This window comes from Setaria viridis, chromosome 9, assembly GCF_005286985.2.
Source record: "Setaria viridis chromosome 9, Setaria_viridis_v4.0, whole genome shotgun sequence".
Taxonomy (NCBI): domain Eukaryota; kingdom Viridiplantae; phylum Streptophyta; class Magnoliopsida; order Poales; family Poaceae; genus Setaria; species Setaria viridis.
In genome coordinates, this window is record NC_048271.2 from 49,454,693 (window position 1) to 49,471,519 (window position 16,827).

Here is a 16,827-nt window from a genome sequence, read left to right on the forward strand (position 1 = left end):
CTACTCTCACAGAGAGTCCCACATGTCAGGCGTGATCCCACCAAAACCGCCGAAGTGACGACGAAAAGGGGAGGGGAGGAACTTTTTCATCGCTAGAAAATACTTTTCACGATTCAGGCGATTTTTTCTCACCCACGCGCAGCCCTACCCGCCCGCCATACCCACCCCCGACCCGCCCCCGTCAATCACGCCACCCATCTCCTCTCTCTCGGCCTCTCCTTTCCTAAGGGCCTGTTTAGCTCTAGGGTGCTAAACTTTAGCACCCGTCACATCGGATGTTTGGATACTAATTAGGAGTATTAAACATAGACTAATTAAAAAATTAATTGCACAGGTGGAGTCTAATTCGCGAGACAAATCTATTAAGCCTAATTAGTTCATGATTTGACAAAGTGGTGCTACAGTAACCATTTGCTAATGATGAATTAATTAGGCTTAATAGATTCGTCTCGCGAATTAGACTCCATCTGTGCAATTAGTTTTATAATTAGATCATGTTTAGTCCTTCTAATTAGCATCCGAACATCCGATGTGATACTGCTAAAGTTTAGCATATGTTATCAAACACCCCCTACTCGCAGGCTCGCACAATCGCTCGCCCACCACGCCGCCTTCATTCACAGCTCCCCGATCCCATCGGCCCAATCCGCGTCGGCCCCCGCTCGGAGGAGGCGCAGCTCTCCGAGGAACGCTGCATCAACGAGCTCGACCTGCCTCTGCGTGCTGCACGAGATCGCGGCTCCGGCGTGATGACTCTCCAGTCCTGGGTCGAGATCGAGGCGGTCGGCACCACCACGACGCGCTCGAACTGCGGGGGCGACCCCAATCCCGTTCTCAATCCCCTACCCATCCCAATCGGCGGCAGCATGGAGTGATGGAGAAGGTGGACGCGGCCGGCTTCAACAACCTCCATGGGCGGTTCTCCGTTGCCGCCGCCACCCCGGTCTCGTGTGCTGGCCCATGGGAACAGGGAGGAGGTTAGGAGGAGGTGGCACGGTGGCGGCAGACCGATCCGGCAGTCAGGGGAGCTCGAGGGCGGCAACCCGCCATGCCCGCTCGGCCACCGGGCTTGGTCGTGTCACCGGATACATCCGGTGGTTATTTCTCACGGAGAGGTAATTCTTTGAATACATCTGATAGTTATTTGATAAATTGAAAATTTCTTCTTTACCAGAGTTCCAATTATCCTTTGCATATGTCCGTGATGGGTTAAAGCAGTCCCAGCTCCGGCAAAATCCAGACTGATCTGAGCGCAATACAAGGTGGTGTATTTGGGATTACCACCAGTTTCCCCAATTCGTTGCAAACTCAAGTCGATTTTGAGTCACCACTGGGATTCTACTGATACGAACAATGATGAGAGCTGTGCTTCTGTCAGTTGTGCCATTCCCCATTCAGGCGAGCAGGAACAGGCTCCTGAGGTGAGCAGCCGCACTATACTCATTCAACTATCTAAACTTAAGCCAATTCTTATTTCGATACTTAATCTGGCAAGATACCACAAACAATTGGCAAGAACAGAATCCTTAAACTGTGTTATGCACTTACGCTACAACAATCTTCTGTGTGTTCTCATAAATTTAATTGTATTGGTTTAAAATAAATGCTTGGTTATGGTTGTGACACTCATGATGCTAATTGAAAGAACTGAAACAAAAAAAAATGCAGTGGTTTGTCGACAATAGCATTGAAAACATTATCAGTGTTGTAGCATAATTTAGTTGATATGTTTGTTTAGTTCCAGTTTACTTACAAATATTTTTTCTGATCCATGCTGAACTCTGACTGGGTACAGATGCGCAACTGACTGTGCTCCCATTTTGTTCTTGCGTAAGATTGTAGGTGCCTTCAATTGCGCAGTATTAAATGGATGCATCAGTTTGTACAAAGTGGGGACATGGACACATGGTGGCATCTGGCTGCAGTTATATCAGAATTATTGGTATTTTTTCCATACCTGTCTTTCCTTTTTAAATTCCATTTGTTGGCACCATTGTGAAATATAGTTGATTTTGGGAAAAAATGGTGTCTGAATACTATTTCAGTAGCTAGCTGTTTTTTATAGATGCTATACTAAGATCAAATGAGTCTATGTTTACTGTGTGTAAGCAGGTTAGTATTTTGAGAAAACATAACCCTCACCGGCAGGCCAAGCATGCTAAATTTTTCCTTACCTTTAATGAAGGTTACATGATGAAGTCAGATTCCAACTGAGTTTGGGAACTTGAGAGGTACAATAGATCGTATGATGAAAGAGGGGAGAGGTGCAGAGTTTCATGTGCCAAGATAATGTTTCATCGACCACCAATGCAGAGGTTTGTTCCTGTCTTTATTTGTGCCAGCATTGCCCTGTTCGCAATATTGATTAGAAAAGTTAGATATAGTGTATATCGCAGTTGTAAAAAAAATCTGGTTGGATAGACTTGGTTATATGGATATTCTTTGCCGAGGTGTCGTATTCGAAAATTTTGTGGTACAACTTGTATAGCAAAATCAGTAGATGCATCTTTCAAGTTCCTGATATATCATTCCTATGGAAGGCACGGTGTGGAAAATTCTTGTCTCTGTGAATGTTTTGTACTCATCGACTCAAATGCTCCCTGTCAGCTTCCAGGTGATTTTTCTTTGTTTTGGTTTTCCTCTATCAGCTTCTATTACTCATATGTACATCTCTTGGTTTGTTATGTGTAATGGTTTTTCTCTTTATTCTGTCACGCATGCGTGAAGGCATGTAGTGGATGGAAAAGGGGAGATAACTTCAAGAAGAGAAGGTAATGTCAAAATTATTTGGGATCTGAAACATGACAGTAGCCAGATTCTTCATTAACTTAGATCACTATTATTTCTGTTGCGTGATTTCATTTTTGTGAATACAAGTGATCTGTCTCCTCAGATAAAGAAATTCATTCTCCAAAGCCAGGCTCTTTCCTCATATATTTGTCTATCAGGGAATGGAACACCACGGTTGCGGGCACATATGTGCCAAAGGCACGATGGATGGTAGAGATGTTGAGTGTCTCGTGAGTACAGTCCTCTGCTTCATTTCCTCTTCTATACATACAGTACTATTGTACAGTCAATTTCTAAAATATCTTTTATACTAGTATGTGAAATGGGAAGATAATGTGCCTTAGGTTAATCCTAAAGAGAACTGCAGGTGGCTTCCAATGGTAAGAGCTCCATGCCAAGCTCCTATCGCCACTGCATATAATCTGTCCACTGAAATGACTAACAGAAGAAAATAGGCAGGAGTTTTGATACTGATTGGCTTATCTGTGCATGCATTGCAGGGAGCAAAGTCTACCTAGGTGATTGGCTAAGTTCTCACATTTTAGTTCAAGATTATATCTCCAGTAATTTTCCATAGGTAAAAAGAGAACTATAGTTGTTTTAATATTCTGTTTACCAAAAGCAGAAGATGATTATCACCATATTAGGTGTATCTAATAATTAGTTTCAAGTAGCTTGGCAAAACATGTTTAATGTTTGGAATCAATCATTCAAATTAAGATAGCTTGGACTCCTTAGAATGTTTCCTCTGCTGTTGTAGAGCAAGAGCAACATTCTGTGATTTATTTGTGAAAAGTTGTGGCCTAGTTGGATCAAAAGTCACATTGCAAGTGTCTTGCTTAATTTTCATTTTTTATGCATTTTGATGAACATCACATATTTTTGGTGTGACGCACTCCTCTCACGAAACTTGCAGCAACCAGACAAGGAACCGGACATTGGAATTAACCAAGTAGGCATCAAGTATTGTGATTTAAAATAGGTGTCAAGTAAACAAACTCACTTGTTTCTTTTTTTTTCCTTTCACGTAGGAGGCTTGCAGTAGTGTTAATCAAGCTTTTGCATAAATATCACTATAAATTATTTGATATCTTCTCAGTTGTTGTTTGACATGAACTATTTCAGATTAGTACATGTGATTGAGTTGTATTTTGTTTCAAGGTGCAGGTCGACAAATATTTGATAACAATTCAATCAAGTGTTGCTCTGCAATGACTGATAACAATTCAATCAAGTGTTACTCTGCAATGAAGGCTGAAGGTTCAATCAAGTGTTACTCTGCAATGAATTCAATCACGAGTCTAAAGTTTAAATTCGTGTCCAATTCCAAATGTGCTGAAAACCTTAAAGCTCTGTTCAGATGATGAGCAGCGTGCTCTGTTTACAATCAGCTCTGGTTATTATTTGATTAAATTTCGTGTGTGAAATGCTAAATGTTCTTGAAAAGCTCGAGTTTCTGAAGCTCACATGCGTCTTTTGAAGTGATTTTTTGTTTGTTTTATACTATATGACACTTTATTAATTACTATAAAAGAATTGATCAATGATAGAAATTAGAGGAAGTTTGGCATTTGTACTCATGTGAGGCCTATGAAATGATCAAGACCTTACTATAAAGAATTTGATGGCAGAGAAGTATCTTATGGCGGAGTAATCTTAGTATGCATGGTGTTGGAGATTACCAATGAACAATCTTAGTATACATTTTTGAGTCTTAGGTTTATGTGTATTTGGAGCATATACTTTTGAACATAATCGTTTGTTTTAATGTAATTGATAATTGATCATTACAAAACAATCTTGGAGGGTTTTGTTCTACAGCAATAATGTGGTTGGTGAATGACGTTACAAATTTTAAAATACTATATCGGGTTTTGAATAATTACTAGGAAAAAGTTTACATATTTACTTTGTCCACTTAACCCCCTAAGTGTCCATTTAACCCTTAAGCAAAATTTAGACTCATTTTACTCGGTCCAATCTACCCTCTAATTAGATTTTTTTTTCTTCACGTAATGAATTTTAATTTGATATTTTGTCAATTAACTTGTAACATGATGATGCATGTTAAAAAAATATATTAGAATTTTTTCATGATAACTTTTAGTATCTAAGATCAATTTCGTATTAAATATTTCTAATCTATGAAAATAACCATAAAAAATTCTTAGTATAATTTCTAACATGAGGCATCGTGTTTTGTTGTGCTCACAAAATTTGAACCTAAAATTCAACTCATACATGAAGAAAAAAAATTTAATTAGGGGGTAGATTAGACTAAATGAAATAGATCAGGGGAGTAAAGTAAGCTAAAATTTTGTTCACGGATTAAGCAGATAAAGTGGATAGGTGAGGGAAGTAAAATGGATTACCGTATCAACAAATAGCGCGTGCGTGGATGATCGAGTTCGCTCGTACTCAGACCTGCTTCCCCGCCACAGGCTGCCACGCCACGGTGCGGCGTGCCAAATGCTGTTGACTATGATGTGGCGCGTAGCACTGTAGCTGTTGCTAGCCAACCAAGCAGCCTATATCTCCACTCACATTCATCTCTCATCATTATTTTCCGAAGCACATAAACCAACAAACTATTTGACTGATGTGAATGTATTAACAACTATGCGAATTTGACTAGCGTTGTAATTACTGTATTACCAGCAATAAATATAGTTGGTCTATATATTGGTGCAGGTGCGGAGCTAGGAATTAAACCGAGGGGGGCGGTTGCTACAGTAATTATACACAGTGTTCAGCTGTTCATTGGTGACACCATTGAGACAACTCTCGAACAGGCAATTCATCAAACACCATTCGTGTACTCATGCTGTCTTACACCAACATCAAGCAACTGACTAGCCAGCGCATCATGCAAAGCAGGGATAAGAAAAGTAGCAACACATCTTAATTCCTCATCAAAAGTTTATCTCAGTAGGCAGTAATTAGCCTTTATTTGAAGCAAGGAATAGAACTACAAAATAAGCAAAAGCAAGGAACAAAACTCCAAGCAAATAACCAACATGCCTACCTGCACTTGCCGATGAGCCATGATCGGTGAGCTTGTAACCAGGACACGGACCCTATTGAGGAACGCAGGAGCTGATGAGCTCGGAGTGGCGGATTGGACGGAGGCTGGCGCGAGCTCGGAGCTATGGAAGGGCCGAGGCGGGCGGGAGCTCGGAGCGGCGGACTCGCACGCATTGGCTGTTGAGTGACCGGTGTGCACTGCTCAGATATGTATTGTTTGGGCCTCCAGTTCCTAGGCCTGTCGAATCAATGGAAATTTTGTTGGGCCAAGGGAGGCCGTGGCCCACGTTGGCCGACATGTTGCTCCGGCAGTGTGTTGGTGTGCATGACTGTCATACATGGATCATTAATATATTTTTATAATATTTTATAATTTATAATACTATAAGATTCCTTTGTTATTATCGCTCCATCGTATATAAGGTTCAAGGTTTTTGTAATATGAATATAAGGTTCCTGATGTGTTCTCTATCCGTTGATGCTCGTAAGGTTTATCTCATTGAACAAGGGCTTGGAGGACGAGCTAAATGGGCGGGTAGCTATTGGGATCAAAATAATGGGATACCTCGATGAAAAACCATTTCAAAATGCATGTGGGAGGAAATACGGAAATGACGGTTACCAGACCAAAGCAGCACAGTTGGTCTCAAGTTGGAAGAGGAATTGAAGAAGCCATCATGGCATCTTTGGAGGATAGAAATTTAGCTATCATTAGTCCATATTTACTTTGTCAGATTTTGGTACTACGTGTGTTCTATGAATATAAAACACATGTTCAATATATTTTTTTAAGAAAAAACACCGCACGTACAATGAGATTATACCGGAATTTAAATTATACCTTATCAATTAATAGCGTGTGCGTGCCGCACGCGCATGCATGCTTTTTAGGCACTATAGTTTTAAGAAACATTGTATAATCATTTTCATAAATTTTGGAGTTTTAGAAACTCAATCCAAGACTTCATTTTTTCTAAACCATGCTTTTTTACGCCTTTGGCTCATAAAATTGTAGTTTTTATACCTTTGTTTTCTAGTATAAAACAACAACACCCAACACATGCCCTTCTAATAATTCTATGGAATTTTGGTATTTTTATGCAATGATTCACGTAATTGATGAGCCTAAAAATAAAATATATATCTAGGATTGTATAGGAAAGTTAGACTTGCTTTAAATTGTTTTTTTATTTTTAAGAAGTTTTCAGCTTTGTCACCACCGAATCAACTCATAAACCTAGATGTGTATCTCTCTCTTGACTTCTGAGTTACTCAACGCAACAAGAATTAAATTTCGTACTCTCTCCATTTCAAATTATAGATTGTTTTGGCTTTTCTAAGTTAATAGCTTTTATTATGAATCAAGACATAGGGTATATTTAGATAAATAGCAAAAACTTGTGAACCTAAAAAAGTCAAAATGATCTATAATTTAGGACGGAGGGAGTATATCGCTAACCTCTCAATCTAACGACCAATGATATCTTCTTGTTGTTAGTCATAACAAAAGGGAACAAAATGTAAACCAACTTGAGATTGAGAGTTTGAAAAAACAATTGCGCATAGAGTAGATGCGGTAAAAGTTTACCAAAATATAAGTGAACTGCTAGAGGAGCAGAAGTTTGCGCTGATCCTTTTGAACCTAAAGAAGACTCTAGTAATACTGCTAAGTAGCAAATTAAATAAATAAAGTAAAATGATCTAAATTTAATTACATTCGAAATTTGAATTGATCATATACGACTACCTAATAACCGAGGAGAAAGCAGGAGAATAGATGAGAATGAGCAACATAGTCCAATTAGAGAATCTCGTGGGAAGGATTATTGTTTACTGCCGCTTCTTCCCGGACAAATGTTTGGGGCTGATGCTACTTCTATCACTTCTGGGCCCCTTTTTAGCTCGTCCACTTCATCCAAGGATGCGGGCCGCGGCGGACCGGTGCTGATGAGTTGTTGAGGCATCAGTGGCAAGATACTTTGCACGGCACAGCGAAACAAATTCCGTTCTCTAGTGGCAAAGTGGCAAGATACACGTCGCGTGCAGAACAACATTGTGTTTTAGCCATATTTTAACAAGTGGGAATGGGCACTATAACGGAGCATTCTTACGGTGCATGCATTGCTGCACGATGTAGAAGTCTGAGATACATGCATGCAGATTTGTGTGGTGCGCAGTGCACTAACCGCGATAACTCATCCATTGGACTACCATCAAGGGGATGCTACGGAACGTCACGCACTCGGTCAGTAGGCGCACGGCAATGGAAACTACGCCGGCCGCACAATGGCTTCTCGCATGTGGGGACTAATAAACAATGCGATCCCTTCATCTGAATCTTGCGATAAAACCATGTTGCTTGCATAATGGGCTGTGCCTAACACTGTCATAAGACACGACCTGTGCATGCCGACGTACTTCTGGCATGTTTGCTGCATCTCTCTCTATCAGGCTACACGCGCGGAATTGGCTGTTGGGTCATGCTCATCGCAGGCAGCCGCCGCGGCCGTCCCCAATGTCCACGCAAAACGTGCATTAATTAGCGCCATTACATTACATTACTCCACCTGCGCTTTGGTTGGAGCTCCACTACCGTACCACTCGTAGCTAGTGCGTGTGCAGGGATTTTACAGTGCTCGTCACCTGATTAGACACTGGAGCCACGTAGAAAAACGCAAGAAGATCGATCGATCAGTGCGCCCGCCTGCACGCGCGTTGACACATCACTCAGCCAGCCGCCGGCCGGCTTACTCATCCTCGATCCTATCGGTTATCCAGCAAGGATATTGGTATTGTCTAATACGTGGTCTTATATATTGACACATAATTTTAAGACGATGACTTAACCAACAACCTATACAATACAATAAGTTATCTTTTTAAGTTATCTCATAATATTTTATTTCCTTAATTTGTGTATAGAAAAAAAATATTATGAATTAAATGCAACCACAACTCGTACAATGGTGAAATAGACATCTCATAGTCCTAAAATCTAGCCTATGAGGCGGTTGTTTTTGCAAAACAACGACCTCTTTCTCTTTCCTCATCCTCTCTCTTCCACGTCAGCAAAAATTCTATGTGATATTACTGTAACTATCCGTTCTTTTAAAAAAACAGTAACCATGCATCCCATGACGTCGGCACTAATCGCTAGCTTTAAGCCGGCTATATATATAAGAGTTGGAGCTAGGAGGCTAAGGAGCTAACACAGCTGACACGGTAGCGCAGAGCGAACAGCGCGGCAGGCTGCGGATCGGAGAGATCGACGACATGGAGCACAACTACTCCTGCAGCAGAGACGTGAACTGCCTGGCGGCCCTGCTGCTCGCCGCGCTGTGCCTGGGCGCCGCCGTGGTGGCGCGGGGCCAGCTGACGGACGACTTCTACGACGACTGCTGCCCGCAGGCGGAGGACATCGTCAAGGCGCGCGTGTCCGCCGCGATGAAGGCCGAGGCCCGCATGGGCGCCTCCCTGCTCAGGCTCCACTTCCACGACTGCTTCGTCAACGTACGTGCCCCCACTCGATCTTCAGGTTCATGACTATTATTATGTACGTACTGCTGGTCACTGAAAAAGACTTGGCTGCACTGCATGGACACGTTGCAGGGTTGCGACGGGTCCATCCTGCTGGACGGGAGCAACAGCGAGAAGCTGGCGGGGCCGAACCTGAACTCGGCCAGGGGGTTCGAGGTCGTCGACGCCATCAAGGCCGACCTCGAGAAGGCGTGCCCGGGGGTCGTCTCCTGCGCCGACGTCCTCGCCCTCGCCGCCAAGTACGGAGTGCTGCTGGTACGTCGTCCCTCTTCTTCCCAATCTCGACTGAACATTCGCACAGTTAGTGCTTCAGTGGTCAAGCAGCCATCGAGTGATCACGTACGCTCGCTGAAAACATACGACGTATTATTTCTTCAGAGCGGTGGGCCGGACTACGACGTCCTGCTGGGCAGGAGGGACGGCCTGGTGGCGAACCAGTCCGGTGCTAACAGCAACCTGCCTGGCCCGTTCGACCCCATCAGCGACATCATAAAGAAGTTCAGGGACGTGGGTCTGAACACAACCGACGTGGTCGTTTTATCAGGTACTTGGCTCCATTTCCAGCTTCCACGCACCCAATTTCACAGCTAGCTGCACAATACTCTCGATCGTTCATGCCAAAGCCTGATGCCTGGACGAGTGGACGTGTCAATTGACCCGATATTCATGACGGCCATGAACACTTACGCAGGAGGCCACACGATCGGCCGGGGGCGGTGCACGCTGTTCAGCAACCGGCTGTCCAACTTCTCGGCGACGAGCTCCGTGGACCCGACACTGGACTCGTCCCTGGCGTCCAGCCTGCAAGCCCTCTGCCGGGGCGGGGACGGCAACCAGACGGCGGCGCTGGACGCCGGCTCCGCGGACGCGTTCGACAACCACTACTTCCAGAACCTGCTCAGCCAGAAGGGCCTCCTGTCCTCCGACCAGGGCCTCTTCTCCGGCGCCGGCGCCAACGCCACCAAGGCGCTCGTGCAGCTCTACGGCGCCAACAGCGAGCGCTTCCTCTGCGACTTCGGCCGCTCCATGGTCAAGATGGGCAACATCCTCCCCCTCACCGGCTCCGCCGGCCAGATCCGCAAGAACTGCCGCGCCGTCAACTGAGCGCGAGACACCCATCGATCGCTGCGCGTGCGTGTCTGCCATGCACGGCCTCAAAAGTGAGCTCTCGTGCGTCGGCTAGCTAGGCGTGTGGTCGTTGCCCCTTGAAAGAGTATTTCGTTTGCCTTAAGCTAGGGTTCGTCGATCGACAATAATAGTATGATGAGACAGACAGCGTATCAGTTCCGATAGATGAGTGGTAGCTATTGGCCACCCTTTGCTACAACTACAGCCCATGCGAGCGGATGAAGGAATCTGTAACCGCCGCTAGCTACAGTGCCCGATCAATTATCAGTAGGTGCGTTGCGTTCGCCGATCGATGTTCCCTTGAACAAGCAAGAAAGAAAATAAATGCCATCGAGTGCTTTGTGAGAAACTTGAGATGCCTTGGCACGCATTTATTCATAACTCCCGGTCACATAATCGCATCGCGCTCCCTTTTCTGCTCTGTTCTGAGAATGATGCCTCGCCTTCTCTCCATGATTGGCGGTACTGCAGATTAGGACTTGTGCGAGCCGATCTGCAAACTGTCCTTTTGACGTATAAAGTGGCCCACATAAACAGTTCTCTGTACCTTCACTAGGTACTGTAAAGTCTGAGAGCTGATCGTGACCGGGAAACAAGACCTCATCGTTATCCCTGCGAGTTATACCCGTGGCCCCTCCTTTCATTTTTAGTAAGCATATTTGGATTTTTTAAAAAATCTTTAGAGGTTACACTTCAAAAAAAAACTTTAGATGTACAGTTCAATACAAATTTCTCTTAAAATATACCATCAATGGCTATAAGTCAATACTGTATTAAAAGATATTCGAATACTAATATATTTGTATGACTTCATACACTAATAAGCATACGTAAACTTTGACTAATTGTCAATGCGATTCTTTAAAATCCTAATGCGCCTACTAGTATACTAGAAATGGGGGGGGGGGGGGGGGGGGGGGGGGAGTACTGACCAATTGCATGCTATGCGTAGCGATCATCAAATCAGCAACTAACGTACGTCTATTGGAATCATTGCCCTCTTCATCGTTCGAAGTCCAAACTAACTGGCGCCAGGCTGCCAGCATGGCTCCGTACGACTGCGACTGTTTGTCGAGAGAAACTGCAAATCATGTAGAGCGTTACGCAAAAGTAGCCTCCTTAGGCCTGTTTAGTTCCCCTCAAAATTCTAACTTTGACACTATGTAAAAAGAAGATTCCCCATCACATCAAAACTGCGGTACATGTATGGAGTACTGAATGTAGATGGAATCAAAAACTAATTCCACAGTTTTGTTGTACTTTGCGAGACGAATCTTTTAAGCCTAATTAATCAATATTTGGACAATAATTCACAAATACAAACGAAACGCTACAGTTGCGCTACAGTAATTTTGGTTGTCCAAAGTTGAGCAACTAAGACCTTAATTTTCATCTGAACAAATCCTGGTACTTTCAGCTTCAGCTGCGTACATTGCGCACAGCAAGTGCGAGCACGTACTGGGCGTGCCAGTTGCAGATTAAAGCTCCCGTTGACTGACAACCTTGCACGGTACGGTAGGCCGTATGCTCCACCGCAGCAAACCAAACTAGTTGTCGTACTGCATTATGTTGTTGGCACTCTATCAACGGCTTATGACTTGTGAGATTAGGATTAGGTGCGGTGGCAGGCTAGTTAAGACACCGAGATATGCCCATGAAGACACTGATTATCTGGTATGAAATGCGTGGTGTCTCTGCTCGCGCCCCTGCATGCATGCTGGGCGCAATCTGAATTCTGAAAACGACGCGGTGACGGAAGCGTTGCCAGCTGAAAATGTGCCGCCGACCCGAACGAGATGATTTGCCCCATGCTTCAGATGCAAGAAAAGGGGCGCGCTCCCTGTGCCCAAACGGGCACAACTACCAGTGAGCACCGTGGCTATAAGACTCGCCGGCGCAAGAGTGAACCGACGACAGAGCCATACGACGCTGTGATTGTGAACGCAAGATCAATGGCCCCGTCGCGCCGTGGCCGCATGTCGTGTAGTCCTCATCAGCTGGTCGTCGTCCTGCTGTCCGCCGCCGCCGCGCTGGGGTTCGGCGTCCGGGCCGGCGCGGCGCAGCTGTGCGGAGAGTACTACGACCGGACGTGCCCCGACGTGCACCGGATCGTGCGGCGGGTGCTGAAGAAGGCGCACGAGGCCGACGCGCGCATCTACGCCAGCCTCACCCGCCTCCACTTCCACGACTGCTTCGTCCAGGTAATAAGAAGGCCACAGCGCCCCGCGTTTGCTTATCGCTCTGTCCGCGACGTTCTGAGCTCATGTGCGTGCTGTGTTTCTCCAGGGCTGCGACGGGTCGATCCTGCTGGACAACAGCTCGAGCATCGTGTCGGAGAAGTTCGCGGCGCCCAACAACAACTCGGCGCGCGGGTACCCCGTGGTGGACGCCGTCAAGGCCGCGCTGGAGGAAGCATGCCCCGGCGTCGTCTCCTGCGCCGACATCCTCGCCATCGCCGCCAAGATCTCCGTCGAGCTGGTGAGGTTTTTCTCCCTCTTTTTTTTTCTCTAGTAGCAGCCTGCAAATGTACGCAACGATCGATCGGTGCACCATTAGCCCTCACTAATGTACTAAGCACCGCATTAAACTCGTTTGGAGCTTGAAGCTGTTAAACGTTATTAATGAACCGATGATTAACAAACCGGCATTGTTCACGAAGATTTGACGCGAGCACAGCAGCAGACTGTCGACTGGCACTGCACTAGGCCGGAAGGCAATAATTTTGTAGCTCCGAGCCTGGACCTGGAGCAATAATTCCAAAGCCGTCGGTGCAAAAATAATTGAACTAGCTAGTGGAGATCTATGAGAAGAAGCTGACAAAACCGCGCAATTTTAAAGGCATGCAAAACAGTAGTACTACGGCGTGGATATTCACACGTCACGTCCATCGGCTCTCAGCACGGTCTCTAGTTAGGTCGCGCCAATCCTTTCCGTGCCGCTCTTTAATCCAGCACGGCCACATGACGCGTGGGTCCCATGTCTGCATGCACGCACGGACGCACGCATGCAGTCCGGCGGGCCCCGGTGGCGCGTGCCGCTCGGCCGGCGCGACGGCACCACCGCCAACATCACCGCCGCCAACGACCTCCCGAGCCCCTTCGACAACCTCACCGCGCTCCAGCAGAAGTTCGGCGCCGTCGGCCTCGACGACACCGACCTCGTCGCCCTCTCAGGTAAAAGGAGACCCCAACTCCATCGTCAACCGGTGCCTCTCGTCATCATCATCCTGCACGAACAGAGATGAGATCGAGATCATGGCGATTTACCTCAGCTCGCTCTCGCTGCTTGCAGGGGCGCACACGTTCGGGCGGGTGCAGTGCCAGTTCGTGACGCCGCGGCTGTACAACTTCAGCGGGACGAACCGGCCGGACCCGACGCTGGACAGGGGGTACCGGGCGTTCCTCTCCCTGCGGTGCCCCAGGGGCGGGGACGGGACGGCGCTCAACGACCTCGACCCGACCACGCCGGACGCCTTCGACAACAGCTACTACACCAACATCGAGGCGCGCCGGGGGACGCTGCAGTCCGACCAGGAGCTGCTGTCGACGCCCGGCGCGCCCACGGCGGCGATCGTCGGCCGGTTCGCCGGCAGTCAGAAGGCGTTCTTCAAGAGCTTCGCGAGGTCCATGATCAACATGGGGAACATCGAGGTGCTGACGGGGAGCCAGGGTGAGGTCAGGAAGAACTGTAGAGTGGTCAATGGAAGCTAGGCGCCCGCGGAGGATGTATACGTACTACTAGTAGCTGTGTAAATGTGGTATGCTCAAGTCAAACTGTGTGAGCAGTTCTGCTGTAATGTATGATATGCCTGCAAACATGTGTGTATAGTTGAGATTTTGATGCAACGATCAATTTGCTTTTTTTCCTATGGAGATTCAATAAAGTGATATCTGCATTTTGATTCAATAAGCTAACTCGCATGATCACAAAATTGCCGCGAAGGGTTAAAACTTGCAAAGTTCGTTCCATTCATCCATTTTCGACCCGAGTTTCACTTGATTGACCGCGGCTTCTGATGAAAATCATGTGGCAAGCCCTACTGCATTTGCTGCGCGTCTCTGGTTTGATAGGAGTATATGACTTGGAGGTCAGTAATGACTGATCATACAATGCGTGAACTGCTTTGATTTTATCAGGTTGGTATGAGTTCAGTGAGTAATCTGAACATGATGTAATTTTTCCAAGCAATTTAGAAAACATCCAACTATGTTATTTGTGTCAACTACATAATTAGTCAAGAAGCTTAATCTACAAATTGTGCTGTCATTAGTACCATCACTATTGATCCAAAAATCCCAACAAAGTGGTGAATGGGGCATGTGCCCCATTCCTTTATGTGTAAGTGTGTATGTTAGGTTTAATCTCACATTGAAAATTGGTAAAGAAGATTACAACTTAGGGTAGCCTATAGCCTTCGTCTACATATTAGATTAATCTTAATCTTGTAGTTTGAGTTAGGTTCGAAACTTCGTTGCGGTCCGGTAGATTTAGCCCTTAGTAGGATGCCATCTCGTAGGTATGACGAGCCGCACAATTAATATTGCAGTGCTGATCCTATGGCTAATTGCATTTTTATTATTTTACAAAATACAATTATATATGTGTTGAGACACCCCCTGACATGATGGCTAATTATTCCTCTATATGAGTTGCGGTGCCGGGGATTTAGATGTTAGCAGCTTTCTACGCTGATGCACTATGTAGCCTCCTCGAGTTAGCTCTGGGCATGACGATGGTCTCTTATTACTTTCGTCTTAAGTTAACCATAGCACAGCCTACGAATTTCAAATTGATTTCTTTTTTAGGCAAAATTCAAATTGATTTCCAGAAAACATCAAGCACATGGAAGCCATAGCAAGAGTGTATCGAGCAAATCCGCGCCATCCGCAGATTGCTAATGGAACCTACTCCGAATATCGATACATGTGACGGCAGATCCGATCGGCGCGCCTGAAAGCATGTTTGGTTACATGGCTAGACCTAGCCTAGTTAAGATTTAGCCATGGCCAAATAGGACCAGGCTGCATTAGTACATGGTCTTCATGTTTGATTTGGTGGCTTAGGCCGGCCTGTCCTTGTAAGCTTTGGTTACCTGGTTTGCACTGTGTGTGGTCACCTCCTCTTCGTTCTTGGTGAGTGTAACTCGGTCAGCCGCTCACACCATTCAGCGTGCAGCTTCAACTCATGCTCGCCACGCACTCCTCCTCCATCTCCTCAGAGCACGTGGCAAGTACCGCCTCATGCTAGGCAACTATCCCTGGCGCTCGTGCCGGCCAGCGTGCTCAGCGAGAACGACGGCAATACGGCACCATCTAGCGCCTCCTACATCACAACTTCCTCGCGAAACACTGCACCCGTCGCCTGAAGCTGTTCGTGCCCGCGTGTTGCTGGATGTGCTGTTTCCTAGTCCAATTTCCTCACGTTGCTTCAGTTTCCCCATCGAATTTTCCTTCTCCGATCCAATTTAATTAATCCAATTTGATATGAAGCAAAAAAATTGCCCTCTGATCCAATTTACCCAATCCAATTTCTACAGTCCAGTTTCATCCATCCGATTCCAGTTTTCCCGGTCCAAATTCTCTGATCCAATTTCATCCATCCGATTTGCTCCTGTATCCATCGGGTTGGTCCAAACATGCTTCTCCGGCCATCCGCAACGAGTAGAGGAATGACCGCGAGTCAGAATCAATCAGCAGCACGGACGGAAAGATGCAAATTTGGGCCTTGTTTAGTTCCTCCCAAATTTCCAACTTTAGCACTATGCAAAAAGAAGATTCTCCATCACATCAAACTTGCGGTACATGCATGGAGTACTAAATGTAGACGAAATCAAAAATTAATTGCACAGTTTTGTTGTACTTTGCGAGACGAATCTTTTGAGCCTAATTAGTCAATGTTTGGACAATAATTCATAAATACAAACGAAATGCTACAGTTGTGCATTTATGGCAAAATGCAAACTTTGGCACTCCCAAATTCCCAACTAAACAGGCCCTTGGAGAGGTGGTGGAGGTCAACGGAGCACCTCGGTGACAGTGGTGTCGAGGAGCGTCGGGCGTCATGAGCGATCAAGCACCTTGGCGGATGGCGGCATCAGGAGCACCCGCTGCCGTGCTTGATGGACCTGCCCTGCTATCGCTCAACGGTGAGAGCGCGGAGAGGTGAAGGGAATCGCCGCGGTGTGTGTACAGACGCTCCGCCTAGCCCGGCTTAGCTACTACGGGCGTACTAGTGGCCGACTTTGGTGCTCTTTTTGCATTAAGCTGATCTGACTATATACTCTGGACATGCAACCAAACAATCACAAGCTACGTTAGACTAAGCAGATTTTATAGATGTTTGGTTGCC

General features: G+C 46.0%; 2 protein-coding genes and 1 long non-coding RNA gene across 8 annotated transcripts; all 3 read left to right on the plus strand.

The window, feature by feature from the left end:
• Positions 1–578: 578 nt before the first annotated feature.
• Positions 579–4,256, plus strand: LOC117837759 (uncharacterized). 6 transcript variants are annotated; one of them, XR_011897048.1, is made up of 11 exons: positions 579–1,115; positions 1,219–1,421; positions 1,836–1,942; positions 2,186–2,315; positions 2,541–2,614; positions 2,728–2,771; positions 2,949–3,020; positions 3,105–3,170; positions 3,291–3,367; positions 3,707–3,772; positions 3,952–4,256. It is a non-coding gene; the product is annotated as an uncharacterized lncRNA (long non-coding RNA). The 6 variants fall into 6 exon arrangements; XR_011897049.1 differs by having other exon boundaries at positions 3,958–4,256; XR_011897047.1 differs by lacking the exon at positions 3,707–3,772 and having other exon boundaries at positions 1,216–1,421.
• A 4,768-nt stretch (positions 4,257–9,024) lies between these two features.
• Positions 9,025–10,828, plus strand: LOC117837751 (peroxidase N). The gene is made up of 4 exons (XM_034717510.2): positions 9,025–9,324; positions 9,424–9,606; positions 9,730–9,895; positions 10,043–10,828. Exons 1-4 carry the CDS (start codon positions 9,088–9,090, stop codon positions 10,453–10,455), a joined length of 999 nt encoding a protein of 332 aa, XP_034573401.1. The 5' UTR covers positions 9,025–9,087; the 3' UTR covers positions 10,456–10,828.
• A 1,451-nt stretch (positions 10,829–12,279) lies between these two features.
• LOC117837747 (peroxidase A2) lies at positions 12,280–14,388 on the plus strand. The gene is made up of 4 exons (XM_034717504.2): positions 12,280–12,680; positions 12,766–12,957; positions 13,490–13,652; positions 13,771–14,388. Exons 1-4 carry the CDS (start codon positions 12,288–12,290, stop codon positions 14,187–14,189), a joined length of 1,167 nt encoding a protein of 388 aa, XP_034573395.2. The 5' UTR covers positions 12,280–12,287; the 3' UTR covers positions 14,190–14,388.
• Positions 14,389–16,827: the final 2,439 nt, after the last annotated feature.

Bases quoted from the DNA above. Each gene is read 5' to 3' on its own strand.
- LOC117837751 (XM_034717510.2), top strand. From the start codon at position 9,088: ATGGAGCACAACTACTCCTGCAGCAGAGACGTGAACTGCCTGGCGGCC. The intron at 9,607-9,729 runs GTACGTCGTCCC...TTATTTCTTCAG, and splicing joins CCAAGTACGGAGTGCTGCTG to AGCGGTGGGCCGGACTACGA. The intron at 9,896-10,042 runs GTACTTGGCTCC...ACACTTACGCAG, and splicing joins CGACGTGGTCGTTTTATCAG to GAGGCCACACGATCGGCCGG.
- LOC117837747 (XM_034717504.2), top strand. From the start codon at position 12,288: ATGCTTCAGATGCAAGAAAAGGGGCGCGCTCCCTGTGCCCAAACGGGC. The intron at 12,681-12,765 runs GTAATAAGAAGG...GTGTTTCTCCAG, and splicing joins TCCACGACTGCTTCGTCCAG to GGCTGCGACGGGTCGATCCT. The intron at 13,653-13,770 runs GTAAAAGGAGAC...CGCTGCTTGCAG, and splicing joins CGACCTCGTCGCCCTCTCAG to GGGCGCACACGTTCGGGCGG.